General features: G+C 43.9%; 1 protein-coding gene across 3 annotated transcripts in view; it reads right to left on the reverse strand.

The window, feature by feature from the left end:
- Window positions 1–19,038, reverse strand: part of PMFBP1 (polyamine modulated factor 1 binding protein 1) — a 140,043-nt gene that overhangs the window by 61,757 nt on the left and 59,248 nt on the right. For all 3 annotated transcript variants that reach the window (XM_040409345.1, XM_040409343.1, XM_040409344.1), the window contains exons 4-5: window positions 17,472–17,536; window positions 13,405–13,525 (exon numbers count right to left, since the gene is read on the reverse strand). In XM_040409345.1, coding sequence (XP_040265279.1) covers window positions 13,405–13,525; window positions 17,472–17,536 — 186 coding nt within the window. The remainder of the gene's footprint in view (window positions 1–13,404; window positions 13,526–17,471; window positions 17,537–19,038) is intronic.

Raw genomic sequence — 19,038 nt, forward strand, 5'->3', positions numbered from 1 at the left:
TCTGCTCCTGGATCGCTGTATAACTAAGCAGATGTCATTTCTTGATGCTATAAAACCCAGCTTTCCCAGAAACTAATAACGAGAAGCAGCTGAACAGAGTTTTCTATTCTCTACAATTATTCCATGGCCTACAATGTCAGCAATGTCCTATAGATTAGGAAGTGAGCCGGTCATCCGGGACACTGGAAAGGAATGCTTCCTTGTGCCGTAAAACCCCTTCTCAAAATTTTTGACAATTACCATCATGTAATCTGAACAATTCTCTCCAGGACTGGAAGAAAAATCCTGACCCCGCCTTCCTTCAGTGAGGCCCCACCTCTTCTAGGGTCACCAATCAATGACTCTAGACACTTATGCAATGAGATCATCTACAGTTGCAAGAAAAAGTATGTGAACCCTTTGGAATGATACGGATTTCTGCACAAATTGGTCATAAAATGTGATCTGATCTTCATCTAAGTCACAACAAAAGACAATCACAGTCTAATAATAAACAATAGACTAATAACACAAAGAATTAAATGTTACCATGTTTTTATTGAACACACCATGTAAACATTCACAGTGCAGGTGTAAAAAGTATGTGAACCCCTAGACTAATGGCATCTCCAAGAGCTAATTGGAGTGAGGTGTCAGCCAACTGGAGTCCAATCAATGAGATGAGATTGGAGGTGTTGGTTACAGCTGCCCTGCCCTATAAAAAACACACACCAGTTCTGGGTTTGCTTTTCACAAGAAGCATTGCCTGATGTAAATGATTCCTCGCACAAAAGAACTCTCAGAAGACCTACGATTAAGAATTGTTGACTTGCATAAAGCTGGAAAGGGTTATAAAAGTATCTCCAAAAGCCTTGCTGTTCATCAGTCCACGGTAAGACAAATGGTCTATAAATGGAGAAAGTTCAGCACTGCTGCTACTCTCCCTAGGAGTGGCCGTCCTGTAAAGATGACTGCAAGAGCACAGCGCAGACTGCTCAATGAGGTGTAGAAGAATCCTAGAGTGTCAGCTAAAGACTTACAAAAGTCTCTGGCATATGCTAACATCCCTGTTAGCGAATCTACGATACGTAAAACACTAAACAAGAATGGATTTCATGGGAGGATACCACAGAGGAAGCCACTGCTGTCCAAAAATAATATTTCTGCACGTTTACAGTTTGCACAAGAGCACCTGGATGTTCCACAGCAGTACTGCCAAAATATTCTGTGGACAGATGAAACCAAAGTTGAGTTGTTTGGAAGAAACACACAACACTATGTGTGGAGAAAAAGAGGCACAGCACTCCAACATCAAAACCTCATCCCAACTGTGAAGTATGGTGGTGGGGGCATCATGGTTTGGGGCTGCTTTGCTGCGTCAAGACCTGGACAGATTGCTATCATCGAAGGAAAAATGAATTCCCAAGTTTATCAAGACATTTTGCAGGAGAACTTAAGGCCATCTGTCCACCAGCTAAAGCTCAACAGAAGATGGGTGTTGCAACAGGACAACGACCCAAAGCATAGAAGTAAATCAACAGGATGGCTTAAACAGAAGAAAATACGCCTTCTGGAGTGGCCCAGTCAGAGTCCTGACCTCAACCCGATTGAGATGCTGTGGCATGACCTCAAGAAAGCGATTCACACCAGACATCCCAAGAATATTGCTGAACTGAAACAGTTCTGTAAAGAGGAATGGTCAAGAATTACTCCTGACCGCTGTGCACGTCTGATCTGCAACTACAGGAAACGTTTGGTTGAAGTTATTGCTGCCAAAGGAGGTTCAACCAGTTATTAAATCCAAGGGTTCACATACTTTTTCCACCTGCACTGTGAATGTTTACATGGTGTTCAATAAAAACATGGTAACATTTAATTATTTGTGTGTTATTAGTTTAAGCCGACTGTGATTGTCTATTGTTGTGACTTAGATGAAGATCAGATCACATTTTATGACCAATTTGTGCAGAAATCCATATCATTCCAAAGGGTTCACATACTTTTTCTTGCAACTGTATTACATGGGTCACTACTAGACGTGTGAATGGACTGGACCTGCACTAGATGAGCAGAGCCAGCCATGCCCCCCCCCCTCGACACAGCAGAGCCAGCCACGGTTCCCAAAGCCATGATGACCCATAACAGATCCATCCACAGTGGCCTACATATTGTAGCCAGCCAATGCAGCCTCCCCATAGTGTAGCCAGCCAGAGGTAACACCCATAGTGTAGATAGCAAAAATAAGGTCTACCCTGAAAATAAGCTTCTCCAGCACTAGGTTATGTCGTGTGACGTCACAGACCAGGAGAATAGGAATACTGTATCCTTTTACTGTGCCCAGGAAGGTAGCAGGTATGGCAGAATCCACTCACCCAATCACGAGACGAGTCTACTGCCTCCCGTGTCCTGCGAGGAGATACCGTGGTGAGGGCATGGTGCCACTGCCTCCCGAGTGCAGAGAGCAGAAAGGGCACAGTGCCATTGCCTCAGAGAATGTGAGAGAGTGCGCCAGTAACACCCACTGAAAATAAGCCCTAGCCATTTTTTTGGAGGAAAAAAATAACATAAGACCATGTCTTATTTTCGGAGAAACACTGTATGTAGTCAGCCACTGTATCCCCACAACAGACACAATCATCATACAAAATAGGATAATTTCATGTAAAATTATCTAATACAGGTGAACAGCCCAGTATAATATGAAGTTCTTTTCATGAGATGAGGGCACCTACATGCACTTGCGTAATAGGAATGACAGCAGCGTCTCCGAATCTTGGTATACAGAGACATGTAAGATCATGATCCATCATCTGCATTGAAGATCACAGGGTGTAAATGTTAATCTCCGAAGTACAGGAGGAATAAAATGACTGCTATGATTTTACAGCCTTCATCTTTTTAATGTATCATTTGGGATTTGGAGCAGCGCTCTCGTGGTTGTGTGCCAGGGTAGGGGGCGAGTGTTAGAAGTGAAGCCCCGCAGGGAAAAGGTCATTCTACAGAATACTGTATTTGTATATGATGTTCCTGCACACAGTACTATACGCGGTGTCCGTATAAATAAAACGTATGGCATGCTGCTGTATATCCGACGGTATAATCACCTGTATCACTGCTTCTAGGTGACTAAACCGATCTGTAGGAGGCCTAAGGCCACTGCAGTACAGCAGGGTTTTGGTCGGAATTTGTAGCAGTCTCTGTAAGCCAAAGCCAAGAGTGGATCCAAATGTGCAAATCTGTCCAATTTTCAATTTTTTTTAAGGTTACTTTTATAGGTCCAAGGAGGATTGTTGTTTTTAAGTATTATGTTCAAGGTTCGGTTCACCCTGGGGTCAAAGTTTCTGTTTTCTACAGAGGCCATGATGATTTAAAGGGGTTTTCTGAGATTTTAATATCCTCAGGACAGGTCATCAATATCAGATCGGCGGAGGTCCGACACCCTGCACCCCACGCCAGTTAGCTGGCGCAGCCTTCCCTTCATTGTTTACCTGCTCGTCATCAACATTGCAACAGTGAGAAGTGTAATTACACCTAAGCCGTCCCCATTCACTTCTATGGGACGGCTCTGTAGAATACACTTGAATAGGAACGAGCCATCCCATTGAAATGAATGTAATTACACTGCTGCGATGTCGACGGCGAGCAGGTAAACAATGAAGAGAAGGCTGCGTCGGCACGGAGCGCGCCTTCTCATCAAACAGCTGATCGTCAGGGGTGCCAGGTGTCGAACCTCCGCCGATCTGATATTGATTACCTATCCTGAGTAGAGGTCATCGATAGGAAAACCCCTTTAATGGACTGGGGTCGTTAACAGAGGCTTACAGATTCCTCTCAACATCCTTTAGGAGGTAAAAGACGGCAAGACTTCGCCTAATCTATATTCAATACAAATGATAGCGTCTCTCAGCATCTATAAAGCCATAATAAATTCCATATAGTAGCGTTTGCAGCTTTACGTATACTTCCAGGTAATTAGGTGAAAGCTTGACATTCTCTTATGTACTTAAAAAGGACACTTCTATCAAAAATGTGTTTTCACATATTAAAAACCTATAAGTGAATATTCTCTCCTTTTTTCTTTAAAAATGGGTAGATGGTTTTCTAGATATATGGGGGTCATTTATCAAACTGGTGTAAAGTAGAACTGGCTTAGTTGCCCATAGCAACCACCTTTCGTTTTCCAAATAAGATGTCAAAAATGAAAGGTGGAATCTGATAGGTTGCTATGGGCAACTTCGCCATTTCTACTTTACACTAGTTTGATAAATAAGTCACTCTTTAATGTCCTCCTTTATTTCAACGTTTAGCACAGCAGATATTTTAGCTTAAAGGGTTGTCTCACTTCAGTAAGGGGCATTTATCATGTAGAGAAAGTTAATACAAGGCACTTACTAATTTATTGTTATTATCCATATTGCTTCCTTTGCTGGCTGGCTTCATTTTGCCATCACATTATACAATGCTAGTTTCCATGGTTACAGAAAACCCTGCAATCCATCCGTGGTGGTCGTGCTTGCAAAGCTTAGGGCAAGGACCTCAAAAAGGTAGTATTTTCCGAAATACTGCCTGTACCACGAGCCCCACAAGAAAGGCAGCAGGAGATTAGGGAGGGGAACAAGTGGCTCAAGAGCTGGTGTAGGAAGGAGGGATTTGGGTTCCTGGAGAACTGGGCGACTTCTCTGTCCCCTACAGGCTCTATCGTAGGGATGGGCTGATAGAGATAGAGACCGGGGGCGAGGTAATGGGACTGGGGGAGGAATGGAAGGAGGGAAAAGAACAGTTCAGAAGGAAAGGTGTAGGGTAAAAAATATACATAAACCTCTAAAATATATGTATACTAATGCCAGAAGCCTGACTAATAAAACTGGGGAACTGGAATTCGTGATGTGTGAGGAGGACTATGACATAGTGGGAATAACAGACATGGCTGGATGATAGCTATGACAGTGGGAATAACTGAGACATGGCTGGATGATGGCTATGACCGTGGGAATAACTGAGACATGGCTGGATGATGGCTATGACCGTGGGAATAACTGAGACACGGCTGGATGATAGCTATGACAGTGGGAATAACTGAGACATGGCTGGATGATAGCTATGACAGTGGGAATAACTGAGACATGGCTGGATGATAGCTATGACAGTGGGAATAACTGAGACATTTCTGGATGATAGCTATGACAGTGGGAATAACTGAGACATGGCTGGATGATGGCTATGACAGTGGGAATAACTGAGACATGGCTGGATGATAGCTATGACCGGGCGGTTAACGTACAGGGTTACAGTCTGTTTAGAAAGGATCGCCAAAACCGGAGAGGGGGAGGGGTCTGCTTTTATGTAAAGTCCTGTCTAAAGCCCATAGTCTGGGAAGATATAAGTGAGGGACATGCACATGTGGAGTCACTGTGGGTAGAGATACATGGAGGCAAAAACAATAATAAAATACTAATTGGAGTTTATTATAAACCACCTAATATACCAGAGTCCACAGAAAATCTACTACTAAACGAGATAGACGAGGCGGCAAATCATAATGAGGTGGTTATTATGGGGGACTTCAACTACCCAGATATAGACTGGGAAACTGAAACCTGTACATCCCATAAAGGAAACAGGTTCTTGGCAATAACCAAAGACAATTAGCTTTCCCGACTGGTTCAGGACCCGACTAGAGGGATGGCCATACTGGACTTAGTATTAAAGGTTTAACTGTCATGTTCTCATCCCAAAAAATTTTTTAACATAGGTTACTGCTGCAGCAGCATTATGCATTAAGCAAACTTTAGTATCTTCACATACCACCCTTTTCCTTGAGTTTTCCCTTTAGTTACAGCTGTCTTGAATCCTACAATATGAGGATCTTCTCAGGATGACTCCTCTGCCAGTTCTTGGAGGCCAAAACTGCATTAACTTACTTCCCATACACACTTGCTGTAGCCAGCAGCTTCCTGCCAGCCAATCAGATTAGATTACTGAGAGACACACCTCCTCACTCTGAAGCCGAATGCAGGCATGCAGTGTGAAGGACCGCCCCTCTGTCTTCTGTTTACATTAAGTTGAGAGACAGACAAGCCCTAGCAATGGTCTTTTAAGGGAGCAGTGGAAAGGGACAGGAGAATTAATGAAAGCTGTTATCATAAGGTAATTACAGATCTTTTAGCAATCATTGACAGACTAACTCAGGTATACATGCCTAGCTCTAATAAACTACCAAATAAAAAATAAATATGAGTTATCCTTTAACCAATAGTCCTGACAGAACAACAGATGTGCAGGTCGGGGGACACCTGGGAAATAGTGACCATAAAGTAATAACCTTCCAATTATCATTCAAAAGAGTGTTTTTTTCAGGGAGGAACAAAAATATCAAGCTTCAAAAAAGCCAAATTCAGCCAACTAAGAGAGGCCATAGGTCTAACTAACTGGGACAAAGTCCTCAAAAATAAAAATACAGCCACAAAATGGGATATTTTTAAAAGCATCCTAAAATCTAAATTGTGAGAGGTACATACCTTATGGGAATAAAAGGTTAAGGAACAAGAAGAAACCAATGTGGATAAATAGAACTGTAAAGAAAGCAATAAATGACAGAGAAAGCATTTAAATCACTAAAACAGGAGGGTAGCGAGGAAGCACTGAAAAACTATAAGAAAAAATAGAATATGTAAAAAACAAATAAAAGCGGCCAAACTAGAGACCGAGAGATTACGGTAATTGCCAAAGAGCAAAACTAACCCTAAAATGTTCTTCAATTATATAAATGGTAAAAAGTATAAATCTGAAGGTGCCGGCCCTTTACAAAGTGATGAGGGGGGAGTTGCAGAAAGCAATGAGGAGAAAGCAAAGCTATTAAATATCTTTTTCTCCACTGTATTCACCGAGAAAAATAAACTGTCAGATGAAATGCCGAAAGTAAAAGTAAATTCCCCAATAAAAGTGTTCTGTCTGACCCAGGAAGAAGTACAGCGGCGTCTTAATTTTTTTTTAACAGACATCTCGCCAGGACAAGATGGCATACACCCCCGTATCCTAAGAGAAGTAAGTAATGTCATAGCCAGACCCTTATTTCTGATATTTAAGGACTCTATACTGACAGGGAGTGTTCCACAGGATTGGCGCATAGCAAATGTGGTGCCAATATAAAAAAAAGGGTCCAAAAACAGAGCCTGGAAACTATAGGCCGGTAAGTTTAACATCTGCCGTGGGTAAACTGTTTGAAGGTTTTCTAAGAGATGCCATCTTAGAGGATCTCAATGAAAATAAGAAAATAACGCCATATCAGCTTGGCTTCATGAGGGATCGGTCATGTCAGACTAATTTAATCAGTTTCTATGAGGAGGTAAGTTCTAGACTTGACAGCGGCGAATCAATGGATGTCGTATATCTGGACTTCTCCAAAGCATTTGACACTGTACCACAAAAGGTTAGTATATAAAATGAGAATGCTTGGACTGGGAGAAAACATCTGTATGTGGGTAAGTAACTGGCTCAATGATAGAAAACAGAGGGTGGTTATTAATGGTACACACTCAGATTGGGTCACTGTCACTAGTGGAGTTCCTCAGGGGTCAGTATTCGGCCCTATCCTCCAATATATTTATTAATGATCTTGTAGAAGGCTTGCATAGTAAAGTATCAATTTCTGCAGCTGACACTAAATGGTCTAAAGTAATTGACACGGAAGAGGACAATATACTGTATAGAGACTACAGAGGACAGCATACTGTATATATATATATACACATACACACACTGCTCAAAAAAATAAAGGGAACACAAAAATAACATCCTAGATCTGAATTAATTAAATATTCTTCTGAAATACTTTGTTCTTTACATAGTTGAATGTGCTGACAACAAAATCACACAAAAATAAAAAAATGGAAATCTAATTTTTCAACCCATGGAGGTCTGGATTTGGAGTCACACTCAAAATTAAAGTGGAAAAACACACTACAGGCTGATCCAACTTTGATGTAATGTCCTTAAAACAAGTCAAAATGAGGCTCAGTAGTGTGTGTGGCCTTCACGTGCCTGTATGACCTCCCTACAACGCCTGTGCATGCTCCTGATGAGGTGGCGGACGGTCTCCTGAGGGATCTCCTCCCAGACCTGGACTAAAGCATCTGCCAACTCCTGGACAGTCTGTGGTGCAACGTGACATTGGTGGATAGAGCGAGACATGATGTCCCAGATGTGCTCAATTGGATTCAGGTCTGGGGAACGGGCGGGCCAGTCCATAGCATCAATGCCTTTGTCTTGCAGGAACTGCTGACACACTCCAGCCACATGAGCTCTAGCATTGTCTTGCATTAGGAGGAACCCAGGGCCAACCGCACCAGCATATGGTCTCACAAGGGGTCTGAGGATCTCATCTCGGTACCTAATGGCAGTCAGGCTACCTCTGGCGAGCACATGGAGGGCTGTGCGGCCCTCCAAAGAAATGCCACCCCACACCATTACTGACCCAATGCCAAACCGGTCATGCAGGAAGATGTTGCAGGCAGCAGAACGTTCTCCACGGCGTCTCCAGACTCTGTCACGTCTGTCACATGTGCTCAGTGTGAACCTGTTTTAATCTGTGAAGAGCACAGGGCGCCAGTGGCGAATTTGCCAATCTTGGTGTTCTCTGGCAAATGCCAAACGTCCTGCACGGTGTTGGGCTGTAAGCACAACCCCCACCTGTGGATGTCGGGCCCTCATATCACCCTCATGGAGTCTGTTTCTGACCGTTTGAGCAGACACATGCACATTTGTGGCCTGCTGGAGGTCATTTTGCAGGGCTCTGGCAGTGCTCCTCCTGTTCCTCCTTGCACAAAGGCGGAGGTAGCGGTCCTGCTGCTGGGTTGTTGCCCTCCTACGGCCTCCTCCACGTCTCCTGATGTACTGGCCTGTCTCCTGGTAGTGCCTCCATGCTCTGGACACTACGCTGACAGACACAGCAAACTTTCTTGCCACAGCTCGCATTGATGTGCCATCCTGGATAAGCTGCACTACCTGAGCCACTTGTGTGGGTTGTAGGCTCCGTCTCATGCTACCACTAGAGTGAAAGCACCGCCAGCATTCAAAAGTGACCAAAACATCAGCCAGGAAGCATAGGAACTGAGAAGTGGTCCGTGGTCACACCTGCAGAACCAGTCCTTTATTGGGGGGTCTTGCTAATTGCCTATAATTTCCACTTGTTGTCTATCCCATTTGCACAACAGCATGTGAAATTGATTGTCACTCAGTGTTGCTTCCTAAGTGGACAGTTTGATTTCACAGAAGTGTGATTGACTTGGAGTTACATTGTGTTGTTTAAGTGTTCCCTTTATTTTTTTGAGCAGTATATATATATATATATTATATATATATATAATATATATATATATATATATATATATATATATATATATATATATATATATATATATATATATATATATATACATATACACATACACATACAAACACACACACACACACTACAGAGGACAGAAAACTGCTACAGAGGGATCTGGATAGATTGAATAATGCAAGTCACCCATAGATACTAAATGGTAAAACACTGGGTAACACTGACAGGGAAAACGACCTAGGAATTTTTGTGAACAGCGAACTAAGCTGTAAAAACCAGTGTCAGGCAGCTGCTGCCAAGGCCAATAAGATAATGGGTTGCATCAAAAATGGCATAGATACACGTGATGAGAACATAGTCCTACCACTTTACACATCACTAGTCAGACCACACATGTGTACAAGGCAGACATAGCAGAGCTGGAGAGGGTCCAGAGGAGGGCAACTAAAGTAATAACTGGAATGAGGGGACTACAGTACCCTGAAAGATTATCAAAATTATGGTTATTCACTTTAGAAAAAAAGACGACTAAGGGGAGATTTAATTACTATGTATAAATATATCAGGGGTCAGTACAGAGATCTCTCCCATCATCTATTTATCCCCAGGACTGTGACAAGGGGACATCCTCTGCGTCTGGAGGAAAGAAGGTTTGTACACAAACATAGAAGAGGATTCTTTATGGTAAGAGCAGTGAGACTATGGAGCTCTCTGCCTGAGGAGGTGGTGATGGTGAGTTCACTATAAGAGTTCAGGAGGGGCTTGGATGCATTTCTGGAGTGTAATAATATTACAGGTTATAGCTACTAGAGAGGGGTCGTTGATCCAGGGAGTTAATCTGATGCCTGATTGGAGTCGGGAAGGATTTTCTTCCCCCTTAAGTAGGGAAAATTGGCTTCTACCTCAGTTTTTTTTTTGCCTTCCTCTGGATCATCTTGCAGGAAAACAGGCCGAACTGGATGGACAGATGTCTTTTTTCGGTCTTATATACTATGTTACTCTGTTAATATAGGAAAAACCACTAGCCTATGTGTGCTCCCATGGTCCCGGCCACCAGAGAGGCTGACGCTTTTTCTTATAGTGTGCAAACACATCGACCGCTGATGGATTACAGGGTGGTCTGTAACCATGGAAACGAGCAGTGTATAATAATAAATGAATCCAGCCAGCAAAAGCAGCAATATGGATAACAATAATATATTAGTAAACAGCTTTTTTATTAACTTCCTCTACCATGATAAATGCAACTTACTGAACAGTGGGTTAATACTGATGACCTATCCTCAGGATAGGTCCTAAATATCAGATTGGCGGGGGGTGCCGATAAAGAGGTAGCAGCTTCAGTGCAAGCACTTCTTCCTTTTCATGAATTACCTGCGCGTCAACACACTTGTATAGGCGGCATAGCGTAATTACAACTGCTCGTCCCGTTCACTTGACTATCCTCAGGATAAGTCATAAGTATTAACCCACTGCACAACGCCTTTAACTAACTTCGTAAGTCCAGAGAGGAAAGGGGGCGAGTGACTCAATCACAGCATCACATATTACACTAATCAAAGCACTGTTCTTCTTTGGGCATCCATACTGTATCTAGGCCAGTCAAGACAATAGAGCCGTCATACTGTTATCAAAATTCTACTCCTACTATTATAATGAGGATTACCCTACAGATAATATCTTCCCCTCGCAGCAGCAATAAAGTGACAATGGATTACCTATCTATATAGGTGTGTTGACTGCTACACAAAGACAGTGTTTTGCATTTAAAGGGGTTTTCCAAGATTTTTATACTGATGACTAGGGACGAGCGATTCACATAAAACTTTGTTCCAATACTCTACGGAGCTCCTAGAATGTATTGGCTCAGATGAGCCGAAGTTGTTGCTCCGCGAAGTCTCGCGAGACTTCGGGTAATACTTCAGAAATTAATTTGTACTAGGGCTGCACGATATGGGAATTTTGTGCGATTGCGATAACTATATGCGATGCAATATTTTAAAGGGAACCTGTCACCGGGATTTTGGGTATAGAGCTAAGGACATGGGTTGCTAGATCACCGCTAGCACATCCGCAATACCCAGTCCCCATAGCTCTGTGTGCTTTTATTGTGTATAAAAACCGATTTGTTACATATGCAAATTACCCTGAGATGAGTCAGAGCTTGAAAATATGACTCTTCTCTGGTCACACAAGTAAGATATGACTCTTTTATGTTAATTTGCATATGTATCAAATCAGTTTTTTTACACAATAAAAGCACACAGAGCTATGGGGACTGGGTATTGCGGATGTGCTAGTGGCCATCTAGCAACCCATGTCCTCAGCTCTATACACAAAATCGTGGTGACAGGTTCCCTTTAAAGGGAATTGTGCTAGAGGTCTATTTGCTTGGATTTTCAAGGCAAAAGCACATACAAATTACTGATAATGCTGAAATGTAGTTATGCTCAACTCAAAAACTGAAATGCACAGTGTTTTTCTAAATAAAACATCTTTTACTAAAGTAAATAACATATTTGCATTACTGCAAAAGTACAAAATACAAAACTTGCCATTTTCTTAATAGCACTGCACAGAACAGATAAAATAGAATAGATATAAGAACATGTGCTCATTAAATTAAAATTTTCCGAACACTGAACAGGAACTTTTTAAAGAGCACTATAGTCAGCAGCAGCAATATAAGGTAATATACCATATTTTTCGCCCTATAAGAAGGTTTTTGAAGAGGAAAATAAGAAAAAAATATATATGTTGAACCAAAAGGTGTGCTTTTGAACACACTGTGGTCTGTGGATGACACTATTATGGGGGGGATCTCTGAATGGCACTGTTATGGGGGGATCTCTGAATGGCACTGTTATGGGGGGGGGGGATCTCTGAATGGCACTGTTATGGGGGGATCTCTGAATGGCACTGTTATGGGGGGGAGGATCTCTGAATGGCACTGTTATGGGGGGGGAGGATCTCTGAATGGCACTGTTATGGGGGGGGAGGATCTCTGAATGGCACTGTTATGGGGGGGGGGATCTCTGAATGGCACTGTTATGGGGGGGGGGATCTCTGGATGGCACCGTGATGGGGGCATCTGTGGATGACACTACTATGGGGGGGGGGGGGGGGAATCTGTGGATGATACTGCTATGGGGGGGGGGGAATCTGTGCATGACACATATATAGCATCTTATGCTATGTGCCATCCACAGATTCCCTCTCCCCCCCCCCCCCCCCCCCATGACAGTGTCCCTGCAGTGTGAATGAACCCCAATACAGGGGCTGGGGGCCGGCATCTGGATTAGGAATGAAGACTAAGTTCTGTAGCAGAGAGGAGGGAGGACGGCGGGTCACTCACTAAGTCATGCGCCCGCGCCGCCTGCTTCAGTCATAAAGTGGGCGGCGCAGGTGCATGACGTAGTGAGTGACGCACCACCCGCCCGGCCTGCCTCCTCCCTCCTACGGAATTTAGTTGTAAGTAATACAGCTGGATTACACATGATTATTATATTTTAACAATGCCTACAGGTTAGATAAGATTATACAACAGTGAGCGGGGCCGGTGCATTAGAATACAGGGACTGCCCCGGTCCCCGCTGTCATTCCTAATCGAGATGCCGGCCCCCAGCCCCTCCTCCCTCTGTTAATACAACCGCCGACTGAGCTGTGCGGCGGCCTTGTATCATTGTAGGTAATCGCAGCATTTTTGGGTCAGCCAAATGACCATATCGCAATCATCGCGATACGATTGCTTTGGCGATATATGTACTGTAAAACACCATCTCCCAAACTCGGGTTCAGTTCCAAGGTATCGCTACTTGTCTACAGCCAGGAAAATCTGACTGCAAGCTCTAGTATCCAGAGATTAACAGGGATATTGATCAAAACTGGTGCAAAGGAAAACTGACTTAGATGCCCATAGCAACCAATCAGCTTGATCCTTTCAATTACCAAACGGCTCTGAAAAATTAAAGGTGGAATGTCACTGGTTGCTATGGGCACCAGGTATGATAAATGTCCCCTTAATATTCCATATAAAGGCACCATATACAGGACTGCCCTGCGCAGGAGGCATCTGATCTTACCTCTATGCGGCTCAGCTCTTGGCTGTGAATCACGTCCCTCAGTTGACTGTGCAGCTGTTGTACGAGAAGCTCCTTGTTCATCACCAGATCCCTCAGCTCCTCCAGTTCCCGCACGACCCCTCTAAAGAGACACAAATTAGGGACACGTGCCAAGCAAGCCATCACATGCCATCATTTCACCACAATAGTTTGGCCTCTGTACGTCCTACTGCAGCGGCCGGGCCCAGACTGTATTAATAGATGTTTTCTCTGGATCAGAAAATAAATGAGGTAAATTGGGAAGTGACTTATTTGTCTATTAATTAGAGCCTTAAGGATAAACCCTTCACTTGCCATGAAAACAGTTAAATTGGAAGCATGTTAGGAAACGACACCTCCCTGCTCCACACAATTCTAAGGGTACTTTCACACTTGCGGCAGAGGATTCCGACAGGCAGTTCCGTCGCCGGCAATCTGGACACAAACGGATGCATTTGTCAGACGATCCGGATGCGGATCCGTCTGACATATGCATTGCAATACCGGATCCGTCTTTCCAGTTGTCATCTGGAAAAAGGGATCCGGTATTTATCTTTTTCACATTTTTAAAAGGTCTGCGCATGCACAGACTGCAAAACCGGATCAGTTTATCCGGAACACTTGGGGCCGGATCCGGCATTAATGCATTTTAATAGAAAAGTGTTCAGGATTTTTGGCCGGAGAGAAAACTGCAGCATGCTGCTGTATTTTCTAAGGCCAAAAAATGTAAAGAGGGACTGAACTGATGCATCCTGAACGGATTGCTCTCCATTCAGAATGCATTAGGATAAAACTGATCCGTTTTTATCGGTATTGAGCCCCTGTGACGGAACTCAATACCGAAAAACAAAAACGCTGGTGTGAAAGTACCCTAAATAGTAATTGAACCATATGGAGTTTTATGCATTGGAGAAACTCGATTATTTTTTTTATTATTGTATTTATTCCGTTGAATTATAATTTTCGGTGTATTTACAATAGACTTGGACTGTTGCTTTTCAATGTGTTTGCTGCAGTGTTGGGGACTAAAAAATATCAAAACAATAACAGCAATAGAAATAATAAAATGTAAACAATAAAAATGAAAAAACAACAGAGCTAAAAATAATAAAATACAAAAACAATAACAGCTAAAATAATAAAATAATAACCAAGTCTAAGTTATTTTTTTTTCCTGCATCCAATTTCTTTCTAATTTTACAGCAAATTTACAGCAAATATTTTCTGCACTTAATACATATTACATTTTATACTTTAGCAGATTTAATCTGAGATTAGCAATCCTTGGCTTTCTGGCTGCTGTAGTTTCACAGGATCCGGCCTGCTCGCCTCCTAAGCGCACATTCCCATATAAAGACTTTTAATTTTCTCTATAATTTCAGTGTTTTTATTATAATTTTGTACTACTAGGTGCTTTAAAATTACTTTCACTAGAATTTTCCTGTGTTTTTGTATTTTTTTTCTATTTTTGTGACTCCCAGGCTGACTCTACTGCTGTTGCTCTGCGTTAATATTCTAACATGACTCTCGATATAATTTTTTATTTTTTTTTATAATTAACGCCACCTTTGATTTCTACCATAAGAAAATCAGGCCAGCTACAAAATGCCTTTCATGTCACTGGCTGATGAGGTAAAGGGGAGATGACAAGCTGCACTCAGGAACTATATGCCCTGCACAGTGGGCTTTCGGTGCAAGCCATCGGTGGGCACCTCTTCCAACATGAAAGGTGGAGATGACGGCAGAAGGAAATGAAGGGAGATGGGGGAGGACTAGATAATTCTCATATAAGACATGTAAAGAAATAGAACGTACGAGGGTGCAGCTTGTAAAAGGTCTGAGCTGGTACAGAGAGGAATGAAACCCCTTCACAGCAATACACGGAGAGGAAAAAAAAAAAAAATGCTGCCAGACTACTCATAAATTATACAGCTCATCTGCATATTCAAGGCAGGAGACATTATGCAAATGTGGGTTGATTTGCACACTGTATTCTTTTTTTTTTTTTTCCTCTCCTTGCCACGGCAAAGATTTAGCTTTTCAGGAGAGGCGGAGAGGACAGGACAGTTAGACATGGTGATGATGGCATCTCTCGCCCTACAATCTCTCTTCCCAGACGCAGAGGTCCATGCAAAACAAACACTCCTTCTGGAGAACAGCCTCCAAACAAAGCCAGTATTTGCATGGCTAATTGCGCTGTTAATTAACCGGTTCAGCGCTGGAGAGGTTGTCTCCTACAGAGAGAGAGACTGAAATTTTTCAAGGCCTTTTGAGAATGGGAGAAAGATGCGGGCAGCGTGCGATGAATGAACAGGGCAGCGGGCACGGGGATCGCGTCCCTTCATCAGGCTAAACAGGGAAAGTGCCAATGCACACACGTATATACATATTAGTCGTGATTAGAAATCCGGAGGATTTAGGAAATAAGAACGATGATGGTTAAAAGGTGGGGGGGGGGGCGCTGTGCGACAGCGCACAACACTTCATAATTATTTCATCTGATGAGGCGCTCTCTGTCCCGGGGGATTATTTTACCTAATTGCAGGGTGTTAATGGGAGGAAGGACGAGGAGGGGAGGTTTGCTAGAAGTTCAGGATGGCTCTCCTGTCTCAGGGGGAGGGAATAGGGAGTGCCCAGCTTATTTAGAATAAAACAGAATGGCAGTATATAGTCATGCGGAGGCAGTTTCATCACAGTTTCTATCAGCTGTTCTCCAATAAGCAGCCAACGTTTTCTTACTGCTAGGTTTTTTTTCCCATTTCCTATGCTGCAGGCTTTGCACAACCCCCTCCCCCATGCCCAGCAGACCCATGCCAGGCTGCCGCTTATACCCTCTGGGAAAAGTTAACTGTAATTTTTTTCAGCTTTTAAATCAATTAGCCCGTCTGTTAATTAACATCAAGCCGACAGGAGGAGGAGAGAGAGCGAGAGCTGCATGGGCGGATGGCAGACGAGCTGGCACGATGCCATCCACTCAGTGGCAACGCCACAGTTTTGTGTGTTCTCGGCAGCGGGTATATGTCACGGCGGCCAATGAAGTGGGTCTGGAGATCCTTTACAGCTCCAGAGCAGACAAAGAACGGGGCACTGGCTGCCAGAACAAACCTCCTTACCAAGGGAAGCAAGACACAGAATATAGGTAACGAGTGGGAAGCCAGCAATGGGGCATGGGGGTGACTGATGCGGCTCCCCTCCCCCCCAAATGTTCCTTCTGCCGCAGTGAGCAAGCAATGATGTATCCTTCCACGCCATGTAAGGCACCGTCGCCAAGCTGCGGGTGCCCGCCTCAAGTATGGAGCCGGCGGTTAAACATGGAGGAAAAAGATTCATCAGTGAAAAAAGGATCAGTGCCAAGGACCCTGGCATCTTTTACAGCATTACATCTTCCTCCGGGGACTCTTTTTTTCCTGCGGCTTTGCAAGCTCGTTTGGCATTCAAGTTTTGCAATTAACACGTAAAGAAACGCCTCGTCAACAACAAACAAAAGGGTTTGGGCCGCAGATCTGCAGGAACGGCACAGGCAGTTAGGACTTCTCTACGTGTCACAGTATGGCCGCTGCCAACCACTCCAAGAAGAGGAAATGCCAGCAGCAAACATGGGAGAGCAAGGATTCGATATGCAAGCACTAAAATGGAAGGACACCTATGTGCAGGTGCTGGAGGATCCTTTCCAGGATATTTTTGCATTAGGAAGAGGCTTGTTCTCAATTCCCTGCACCCACATACAAACATGCACATACAATGACACACATTTGCAGAGCAGGTACGTGGCAGGAAAAGCAGCTCCCCAGAAGCAGCAAGATCAGGAGGCTGAGAGAGATTTATCTGCATTTGCTGCTATCACCAGGGAGATGAATGGGGCCGAACCTAACCCTTTCTCCCAGATCTGCCTATGTGGAAGCGTCACTCAAAGGAGCACAAACTTGGGAGGTAGTCAGGAGTGTGCCACTTTGCAAAGAGCACTGCACTTGACGGGTACAAAGCATTGTCAACACTCCAGATGTTCCCTCGTAATTTGCTGTGCTCTAGTTTCTCGGATGGGTACTCACATGGTTGATGCTGTGTTGGCTCCAGTTAGGTCTGTGGGCACTGGGTGCAGGGTCAAAATCTGGCGCTGGAAACAAAAACAAAAAATGGATACAGTCAGATAAGTCAAGCCAACACGATGAGGATCTTACAAAAGTATGCGGAGTGTTCTGCTGCCCGTTGTGTAGGGGGCACTGACAACCTGGCTTGGAATATAAGACCCGCAATGGATTTACAGCTGCGCTCATGGCTTCAGATTTAACCATATGCCAATCGTTGGGGGAATTTATTATTATTTTTTTTTTAATAAATCCGCACTGGGTTTTAATGAGGAATAATTGTTTAGCTAACGAGCTTTGGCACACTGAAATAATGAAGTGCCCTATATGCACACTGTCTGGATTACAAAGACAAGCACTAAAGATTCTGCATGTGGATGAGAGAGCGCAGCCTCCCTCAGCAGGAGGAACGCAACGATGGGCGATGGGTCCGGGATCTTACTCCTCTGCCAAGGGGCGTTCAGAGCCCCCACCAAGAGCGGAGGGGCGGCAGAGGGTTATTAAACTCACACAGCCTGAAGTCGGCAGCTAATGTCTCTAGTGGTTAATCATCCTACAGTGCTATGGCTTTGTGCATATCTCATTTGCATCTCATTAGAGCTGCTTGTACAGGAGCGTATTCGGAGCGGAGAAAGTTGGAAAAAGCTGGCGTTGAGAGGGCAGCTTTCTATGTTATGATAGATCGGAGCTAACCAGTCCCTACAGATGAGCGGAGGAGTCCTGCCACCACATTCCTAAGGATAATTGGAGCCCTGGCACTCTGATGGCTGCTCATCCGGATACAGCAGTCCTCCACTATCCCTAATCACCGCCGCTTCTACAGGGGGGAGAAAGTAATGGGTATTAGTGTCACACATAGCCGGTGGTACCCAGGGAGCAGAGGAATGCCCGTCAAAGAGTCCGTTCTCTGCATCGTCACACAAGCATCTCCCAACTTTCCCAGGGCGTCCTAAAACCATTGATGTACTGAGCCAGGTAAGACTCCGGGGCAGGTAGGTGGGTGAATGTATACATGTAATATTCCTGACAGGCTGAGATTATGACACATGTAGATGTCGCTGTTGTTCTGCAGAAGGCTGTAATGATATGCAAAAACATAATGACTCCATCTGAATGTTGAGCAACCACAATTCTCGAGAGCGGGGGGAGGGGGAAGCGGAAAAAAGAAGAAGGACCGCGAGAAGGATGATACTTTAATTATCAGGCAATTATACCACAGGGGTTGTGTGATTATTATAGGAATGTGTAATGGTGACATGCAAGAGAAAATGGCATATAATTTCACATCCTGTTAATAGCCATAGAACAAGCCCTCCACAAATGACTGAATCTGGAGCTGCTTGCTGTATACGAGGTATGTGCCGGGCCATGGCTGAAGGTTCTGCCACATAAAGCCGCCTCATTTATCTGCAGGAAAGCAAGAAATAATTAACATCCAGAGGAAGAGACGCTCAATTAACTGACAGACAACGCACGTCCCTTATAGTCTGTCAGGGACAGGCCTGGGAAGCAAGCACCAAGCAGCCCTCCC

This window comes from Bufo bufo, chromosome 10 (assembly GCF_905171765.1).
Source record: "Bufo bufo chromosome 10, aBufBuf1.1, whole genome shotgun sequence".
Lineage (NCBI taxonomy): Eukaryota > Metazoa > Chordata > Amphibia > Anura > Bufonidae > Bufo > Bufo bufo.